The sequence below is a fragment of the Sinocyclocheilus anshuiensis genome, unplaced genomic scaffold (assembly GCF_001515605.1).
Source record: "Sinocyclocheilus anshuiensis isolate Anshui unplaced genomic scaffold, SAMN03320099.WGS_v1.1 scaffold328, whole genome shotgun sequence".
In the NCBI taxonomy this organism is placed as follows: domain Eukaryota; kingdom Metazoa; phylum Chordata; class Actinopteri; order Cypriniformes; family Cyprinidae; genus Sinocyclocheilus; species Sinocyclocheilus anshuiensis.
The window spans coordinates 1,716,154-1,725,536 of record NW_015558621.1 but is presented as its reverse complement, the minus strand read 5'-3'; the positions used below and the strand labels follow the sequence as shown (position 1 = coordinate 1,725,536).

The following is a 9,383-nucleotide window of genomic DNA, read 5'->3' as shown; positions in this document are numbered from 1 at the left end:
AAATGGAGATGCCGGGGATTGAACCCGGGGCCTCATACATGCAAAGCATGCGCTCTACCACTGAGCTACATCCCCATATGCTTTACATGCAAGACAAAACCAATATGTCGGTCAGGTCTATGCAATATGGCACTGCATAATAGAGTTAAAAGCTCATAAACAGATGTATTGTTGCCTGACGGCTATATGTGGCTGCGTACAGCATAACTAAAAGCATTTCGAGGCATAAACGAATCGCTGTGGACCGTAAATCCACTAATCCAACACACTTCCGCTTAAACCGACAAGAAGGGTGTTCCTGCACAACCGGAGGCTGCAGTTTCAGGACCGCAGTTGTAGGACCATATTCTTTTGTAACAGCGCCACCTACCGAAATGGATAATATAGCGGAGGCTGCAGTTTCAGGACCGCATTTCTAGGACCCTGGTGGTTTAGTTTGTAGTAATGTTTGTACATGTTGTTAAAGATATTGAATCTCAGGAACATTTTTTTTATTTCAGATTTTGTAAGTGCAGGAGCAGGACACTCACAAACACATTACATGGTCCGGCATACCTCTGCACTTCATCTGTGAAGCTCAGTTGTGTTGGTGTCCTGTGCAGCACTCCTCTCAAAACAGGACAGTTGTTCCTCACTGTCGAGGTAGACAGACACTCGGGAGGAGGTTAGCTTATGAGACCACTTAGAGGGCTTCCCGTTGAGTACACCCTATGGGCAAACCATGGTGCAAAAACAGTTATTTTGAGGAAATGTATACATTTAAGATAAAGATAAAATAATTTGCAGCATAGTTAAAAAATATTGTTAATGTTATTCCTAATTAAGGCCCTTGGTGAACCTTTACTATGAGTTTGTTTGTAATGATGATTAAATGTGAACATTGTTTAAGTACCACTAAATGCTCCTCAGATCCCTGTAACTTTACAATGAAGTCCAGCAGTCTCTTTACCTCTGCAGTGTGGTCATCGACAGCCTGAATGTGGATTTCCTCTGAGCTAGCACTCTGTACACTGGCTGAAGAGTTCCTTGGAGCAAGTTTCTGGCCTCATCAGTCCAGAAGGCAAACCGCTGACCATGCCTTTCAAACATCAACCAGATTAATCTAAAGTACTGCCAAAAGGACAGACTAATAACACATATTGTGGTGCAACCAAGCAATGAGCCCAGTTTAATTATGAAAGATGATTTATACTTAACTAATATGCTAAAACAATGAGTATCAAACAATTTTTCAGACTAATACAGTAAGCTACAGGTAAATCTGACACATGTCACATTAACATGCTTTTATTATCTTTTTTAAGTTGAATTAATGTGCTGGCTAGATGTACTTATTGTAGTCATTATGTCAACAAGGTTTAGCTTAATTTGCCGAACTATATACTATGCTGCCATAATCAATCATAGGTCTAATCATTGCACAATATACTCTTTTCAATGCCTGTCGGGTTGCACCCCAATCTACCCCTGCCAAACATCTTAAAATATTTATTCCCTTTTTACATTTATCTATTACTTTATTAATATGTGATGCAAAAGTTAGTTTTGAGTCCATCCATAATCCAAGGAACCTAATTTCTGTTACCTGCTCTAACATTTTTCCATAAATCTTTAGTTTAATATTTGGTGATTTCTTCTTTTTTGAGAAACATATCACTTTAGTTTTTTCTACTGACAGTCTAAAACTCCACTTATTTACCCATTTTTCCACTTCATTAACTGCTTTCTGCATACTACTTTCCACAAATACTAAATTTCTTCCCCTTTTCCACAAGGCACCATCATCCGCATATAAAGATTTACCAAATCCTTGTCCAATCATTGAAAATATGTCATTTATCATTATGTTAAATAAAACTGGGCTACACACACTTCCTTGTGGGGTCCCATTATCTGTTGAGTAAGTCCTAGAATAACTTGTTCCGACCGTTACTTGTATGGTCCTATTAATCAAAAAATCCATAATCCAATTGTACATTTTCTGATTGCTGTCCATGTCGTCCATCTTTAGTGATCCAGTTCGGTAGGTGGCGCTGTTACAAAATAATATGGTCCTACAACTGCGGTCCTGAAACTGCAGCCTCCGGTTGTGCAGGAACATACTATTGGGACATTTCACTTGCGGAAGTTCCTCCTTCGTAAACCAAAACATTTCCACCTATGTGACACTGATATTGACATTTACCTACGTGATTATTTGTTTTCGTAGAGGCTTGTTTGAAAGCAATAGCTAACAGTAACTTCACGATTAATGTTCTCTCCTGGACGAACTATTTTTGTTGTTCAAGATAGTGCTCTGTCAGCACAAACATGACTAATGGGACAGGGTGAGGCAGGATTATGGAGGATATCATTTGTGTCAGCTCGGGCAGCGACGACGACGACTCTGATTTAGAGGTCATAAGCAGTTATAATGAAGAGAAAGAAGATGCAGTTCCGTTCATTCGAGCACAATGGCTGCCCGTCACACCTGTAAGTTTATCCTGCTATTTTCAAGATTTTTTTTTCTGTATCGGACTCGTTTTGCTTATTTTTAGCCGCTTGCACTTTTATCAGTTCCTACGCAGAACATGAGAACATTCATGTGGTTTACATATGCAAAAAGCATATTTGATTAAAGTGTACGTAAACTTCCACTTGTTTCCAACCGCACGTGGTTTTTGCTTTTTATAAATGGCGCACGAACCGTAGCTGCAGCCTGCAGGAGAAGTGCGCACAGGTGACGTTACTCGAGATATTTAAAAGAGATTAGATCTTTTTATCACTTTACAGAGCACAACAACCTTCAAGAACAAAAATAAACATTTTATAAATATAATTTAAATACTTGGATACAAGTAAATAATATTTTATTGCATGCTAGGCCTATATATTTTAGATTTAATTTTCAATTAATTTGATATTAAAGCTATGTTAATCGATAAATCGACTGATGCCCGTTTAAAAGATTACATTGTTATATATTACCATAAAGCCTATTAGCTTTCCATTGTGTTAGAAATAAATACCAACCAGGTACTGGTGAATATTTTAGTGAATTATTTTGAGTTTCTTTTGCTATTAGCCAGTTTCACAGGCACGAGGCTACATACATTTTATTACGGCGGCTCTCAGGAATAAGCGATTCTGATTGGCCAATCGAGGTTTAACTGACCGCTCATCCGGGAAACCTGTGTTTCTGAGCTGAGCTCGTGTTCGTTCTCTTCATGGTCTGTGCAAGTAAGCTAATACAATTATTTCAACTTTCATCAATGTTTAATATCTATGTATGTATTTATTTGCATACAAAGCGGTGTAATACCTAGGATAATGTACAGCAGTCAGCCATTGTTGCAAAATAAGAACTCCTTCAAGGAGTCTTGGTAACCATTGTTATTATATTTAACTTTGATCTATTATCTATTTGGTATCCATTACATATTGGCCATCAGTTACCTGCTCTATAGTTATCAGTACTGGCATAAGCCATAGAAATGTCCATATCGATCTATCACTATTTCTTTTGGTTTCACCTACTTTACTCATTATTTGTTTGTCTCAGGTCCTCATCGATATCACAGGCCACAACTTCACCTCTCCATGGCGAAGGTGCTCAAGAAAAGATACATGCTCCTCCCTAGAAGTTATAGATCTGAGTGAAGATAATCCTCCTGATGATATTGACGTACAGAAACCATCGCCGACTTTGCCGTCAGTAGAAAGCAGAGGCATGAAAGTGCGTGCAACACCGGCATCTTTTGGAAAAGCTCAAGAATCACAATCTCAAACCAGCGTTGGCAAAGATGTGGCTAATTCAGGGTGTTTTGTAGGAAGCAGTGTGCAGTCTGTTGCCTCTAAGTCACTCAGTCAGAAGAACACTCTCAAAGACGTGCTCCAAAGAACAGAAGATTATTTGCATCAGGACACGAATTGTAATTCAAGCTTGCCATCTGAGCAGCTGAGCTGGGATAAGTCTTTGGAGCATTGCAGGTCCAATGATAAAAGTAAAAATCCGTTCAAATATGAATCTGAAGTATTGAAGGATTCTATTGCAGATGTATCGCAGAACACTAAAGACACACAGCTTAGTACACCAGCTGTCTGCAGCATAGAAGCAGACCAGGAAGACAATCTTGACTCATTACAGAAATGGGAAGACGCTGTTCTCTCTCCTTACAATCTTGACAGTCCATATTACTGTCCTAGTGAGGTAGATGCTTATATATTCTCTGATTCATCCAATAAGTCTGAAGATAATAATCATCTGTTTACATACAACAGTCAACAGTCATTTCAAACCTCTGAGCTACCCTCTGCTACTCATACTGCATCAGTATCCAATGCACTTTCATTAAAAGAGGATGGTGAAACGATGAATATTAGCAAAAATGAGGACCTACATACTCAGGTTCATCCCAAGCCTTCGTCCCCCTCCATACCTACCTCATCTAGGGCATCGCCCCCCTGGAGCCCTGAACTTTTGTCTAGACATAGTAAACCCAACAGTCCCACATCCACAGAGATTCTTGCCAGTGACACAGCAGCACGTTCCCCTGATCAGTCTACGCTAAGCTCACCAAGTAGCCTCATCATTTCTCAGTCTTCCTCGCCAAAATTTCCAGAGAGAACAGAGCAAAAGAGAAATGATTTAGAGGCAGGATCTCTAGAAAGCCCTCCCATCAGGTTTTGGGAGACAAGCAGCGATGACGGCAATGAAAATGTGCTGGATAATGTGGAGTCAGATCTTTCTGAAAACAACACAGAAGATGGACAACATATTTGTCTGACTCGGTACAAAAAATTTAATCAGTGCATGAGTGGAATGGTTCCACACATGGTAAGATGTTTTGATATGCACATTGACCTTTAAATAGATTGATTTAAAGGAATACCCCAAAATGCTCTCATCATTGACTCATGCAGTTCCAGATGTATATGACTTTTTGCTCTTCAGATGAACAGAAACAAGATTTTTAGAAAAAGAAGCCATGTGAAACTCACGTGAGAAGAGATGCGAAAGCACAAGAGGACTGTCACTTCTTGTGTTTCACAACATGCATACATCGGTTCTTACACAAACCTATTGTTTCACTTCAGAAGACACCGATTCATCAGCTGGGGTAGTATAGATTATCATTGTGTTCACTTTGTATGGTTTTTGTAGTGTTAACTTTGCGGGTCCCAAATGGACTCACAGATATTTTACTATTTTTCTAAAAATCTTCATGATCATCTGAAGGGAAAAAGTCATATACATCTGGAACGGCATGAGGATGAGTAAATTAATTACATTTTTGGGTGGATGTTTAATTGACAAAATATTGATAATGTGGTTGTCTTCAAATTGTTACTCTGTGCATACATAATTTTAACATGAATGATACAGTCTTTTGTGTTTACTTCAGCCCTTAGGACCAAAATTGCAGCAAGACACACCCTTGAGTCTCACCCTGAACGTCATAACATTTGTGAATATCCTACAATATCCATAGCAAAATATATTTCAGTCAGTTGTTTTCTGTTTTTAACAGGATGACGATGAGGAAGATGAACACTATGGTCCCGCTGAGCCTCTATGCCGTCAGAGCCTTAGCTTGGTCTACAGCACCATTGAGGAGAATTACCCAGAAGGCACTCTTCAGCTGCTCTTTGACTTAATTCAGCCTCGGTATTACCCACCGGTGGATATTACAACACATCTGCTCAGGGGGATACTCTTAAACCCACAAAGCCCTGATGTTTTTGTCATAGAGGCCTATGACCTATTGATGAAGACTCAGAGGTGAGTGTAATCACAGCTGTAGCTGCTTGGTTCAAAACAGTTATGGGAGTATGAACAATTCAATTTTTCATGAAAAAGTCAAGTGTAAATCAGAAATGTAGCCTGGTAAGTTGTGCATGTGCTCCAAAACATGAAATATCCACCCACTTCACAAAAAAAATCAATGTGTAGAACTTATTATTAATGAGAACTTTTATAAGTTGTTTGTTTTGTATGTTAAGATACCACCCTGTGCATGCTTCGACAGTCCCATGGGATTGGGAACTGATGAAGTCAGTTATGAAGGAACAGGTAGATACATTTGGAACTTAAAAAATAATAATATTAAGTAATATTAAAAATATAATGAAGTAATGCTTTTATTTTTTCAACGTTCCACGCTTCATTATTCCTGTCTTAAGGATGACACTAGGAGGTTGCGGACGGAGGTCCAGTACCTGCTCCTGCAATACGTGTTGCAGGTTTTAGAAGATGATTTTCATTTTAATCTCAGGAGTCAGTGTCTTCATCAGTCTGTTGCAAAGAAGATGCTTTCATGTGGCAATGAAACAATTGGGCAAGTCAAGTGAGTGACACTCATTATTGCTGGAGCTTTTCTTGCAATCTGCAATTGGTTTTTAATTTGGCACATTATTATTTATGTAATAATTATTTCATTTAATATATGTAATTATTACTGTGATTCTTGTTCTTAGGGATATAATAAGTTGGTTGATGAATGCTGCAAAGGAGTCAGTGAACCACTCAAAAGATGTGGAATATCCAAAGAAAGAGGACAACTATCTTAAGTAAATGAAGTGATATAAGTTTTTTTTATCATTATACACTACCGTTCAAAAGTTTGGAGTCAGTAAGATTTTTAAAAAAGAAATTAATACTGTTATTTAGCAAGAATGCATTAACATTTTCAATGTTACAAAATATTTCTATTGCAAATAAATGTTCTTTATAATAATCAAAGAATCCTGAAAAAGACATTCATATTAGCATATAAATATTAAGTGGCAAAAATACTTTCATGATTGATAATATTTAAGAAATGTTTCCCGAGCAGCAAATCAGCATGTTAGAATGATATCTGAAGGATCATGTGATGCTGAAGCCTTGAATAATAGCTGCTGAAAATTCAATGTTGCCATCACAGGAATAAATTTTAACATTTTAACATTAACATTTAAAAAAAATATTAAAATAGAAAACAGGATTTTCTTTATTGTAATAATATTTTACACTCTTCCTGTTTTACTGTATTTTTGATCAAATGAATGCAGACTTGATGAGCATGAAAAAAATCTTACAGACCCCAAACATTGAACGGTAGTGTAACATAACATTTCTAACAGTGATATATTTTTGCCGTGCAACAACAGTCTGTGAAAAACAGTTTGGATTGTTCTTTCTTTCTTTGCTAAATAGAGACATTTACTTCCTTTGTTACAGGATTGTATTATCTCTTCAGAGGATGTTAACATTGGCCCTGGAGGTGGACACGAACCCCACCTACAATTCAGAAAAGATTTCAGTAGAACTCTTCAATTGTCTTAACACAATGAATTCTTGCAGGCAGATAAGGTAAAAAAAGAAAAGAAAACGAGAACCAATATAATCAGTGCTTGCACTGTTTTACATATTCCAATCCTTAGAGCTTTATTGAATGTTCTCTAAATGAAGAGGATTTGCTGCTGTTTGTATTGTAACAGTGCATTTATGTACATGTCTAATTATGCTTTTTTTCTCGTTGTGTGCTAGGCTTTTATTGTTGAGGACTCTGGATAGCAAGCTGCTGAGATGCGAGCTGTTGACGCGGTTGCTGGGTGAGACTTCTCAGCCCATATCTCTAAACTTGCTGCTACACTACCTCAAGAGCTCCACACTGGCCACAGACCCCTCTGTAAAGTATCATTGCACTATTTTATTACAAATGAACATTTTGCATTCTTATTCTACATAACAGCTGAACTCATATTCTCTTCCTGCATGGTGTGCCAGGATGGAGCAGAGAAGTGGAGGAAATGGGATGAACTCCTTCAACTTCTGTGGATGCTGATGCTCAGTTATGAAGAAGTTGTGACAGGTAGCAAACTAGTGCTAACACAGCTTTTTCAGACACAACATAAGACATAAAGAAGACAAGTAATCAAATAAGGTTTACATTGTAGTTTTTAACTGACCTTACAACCTTTGTTCCCCAGGCCATCTACGCTGCCCCATCACAAAGCGTTCTGATAAAAGAGATGCTCCGATCTGGACACCGGAAGATCGGGTGAAATGCTCAGCAGTGCAAGAGGCAACAGGCGCCTTCCTGTCACGTGCAGCGGACGACATTGGCCATGCTCTTCCCGTGGAAATGCAGGATTTACTATCCCAACTACAAGAACACATAACTGACATGCCCAGTGTTACTTCAAGTCATTAAACCTTTTATAATAGCTTTGTTTTGACAGTTGTTTTAAATAAAATTATTTTTGTATACAATTTGTGTGTTTACTACGCAAACGAATCTAGAGCAGTTATTAGTAGTAGTAGTATTATGCTCTCCCCATGGATTTACTATCTCATCTACAGGAGCACATAACTGTTACATAACATCCAGTGTTACTTGTAAGTCATTAAACATTTAGTATGTGTGTGTGTATATACAGTATATATTTGTGGCAGACAAAAATAATAGTCTAACAAAAATAGAATCCTGGACCCGGACACTGCTGTAGCCTGCAAATATTATGTTAATACAAGGTTTCAGTCATGCAACCTTCACTGGGAATTGCTTTTAAACATTGCATTAAAACATGAGTCGCAAACTAAAAGCAGTGTGGGATTTTTGTTAGTTTGCTTGTATTTATTCCTGTGCATCTGCTTCTAAAATTTTCAAGAAGTGTGGCATTTCATTTATATTTAGGAATAAAATAATGAAAGCTTTATATGGTTTTGTGTACAGAAAAGAATAGTTCGCCCAAATTCTGGGTATAATAATTTATTTAATCCCTTAACAGTAAGAAAATGAGGATTTTATTTATTTATTCACTTATTTGTTAATTATTAAATTAATGGCAAAATAATAGCTCAAAGCTGCATCACAACCTAATAATAGTAGAACAGTAATTTCTTGCACATTCAGTACAAATGATCTCTTACATAAAAACAAATATAAAGTTTTATTAAATGGAAAAATCACATGCTATATCAGTTTGGTTTAGAACACGTTGTTTCCAAAACTTACTAGAATTAGACAACATTAGGAATGAATTGGTAGGATAAGAATGGCTGTGTCTCAAATCCTAAAGAGCTGCATACCTAGACAACATTTCTGAGCACCACAGGTGCATTCTGTGTAGGCGGCTCACTAGGGGTTGAGACTTGAACAGCATGCTATGGGCACATGGACCCTTGTTTTGTATGGAAGCAGATTAGACTCAATAATAATTCACGCAAAAGACATGATGCACACATGCATATCCCAATTCACATGCATGAAACCCTTTTCACGTGCAAGAAAAAAAAAAAAAAAAAATCACAAAAAAACAATTCACATGCAAAAAATAAGAATACACATTAATAAAATACATTTCACAAATGCAAAACACAATTCACAGAAGTTGAATTCTTGTAATCAGCGCGAGAC

At 37.4% G+C, this 9,383-nt stretch overlaps 1 protein-coding gene, 1 long non-coding RNA gene and 1 other non-coding gene across 3 annotated transcripts; 1 reads left to right on the top strand and 2 right to left on the bottom strand.

Annotated features, from left to right (window-relative positions):
• Positions 1-3: 3 nt before the first annotated feature.
• On the bottom strand, positions 4-75 carry trnaa-ugc (transfer RNA alanine (anticodon UGC)). Its single transcript has one exon. It is a non-coding gene; the product is annotated as a tRNA-Ala (tRNA).
• Positions 76-506: 431 nt separating this feature from the next.
• LOC107680633 (uncharacterized) lies at positions 507-1,356 on the bottom strand. The gene is made up of 3 exons (XR_001633170.1): positions 1,332-1,356; positions 950-1,078; positions 507-708 (listed from the first exon to the last, which is right to left on the bottom strand). It is a non-coding gene; the product is annotated as an uncharacterized LOC107680633 (long non-coding RNA).
• Positions 1,357-2,088: 732 nt separating this feature from the next.
• LOC107680631 (SUMO-interacting motif-containing protein 1-like) lies at positions 2,089-8,236 on the top strand. Its single transcript, XM_016476622.1, has 10 exons — positions 2,089-2,472; positions 3,542-4,816; positions 5,511-5,761; positions 5,983-6,052; positions 6,163-6,326; positions 6,457-6,549; positions 7,202-7,333; positions 7,511-7,652; positions 7,751-7,835; positions 7,954-8,236. The coding sequence occupies exons 1-10, from the start codon at positions 2,341-2,343 to the stop codon at positions 8,175-8,177; spliced, it is 2,568 nt and encodes an 855-aa protein (XP_016332108.1). The 5' UTR covers positions 2,089-2,340; the 3' UTR covers positions 8,178-8,236.
• The last annotated feature ends 1,147 nt before the right edge of the window (positions 8,237-9,383 follow it).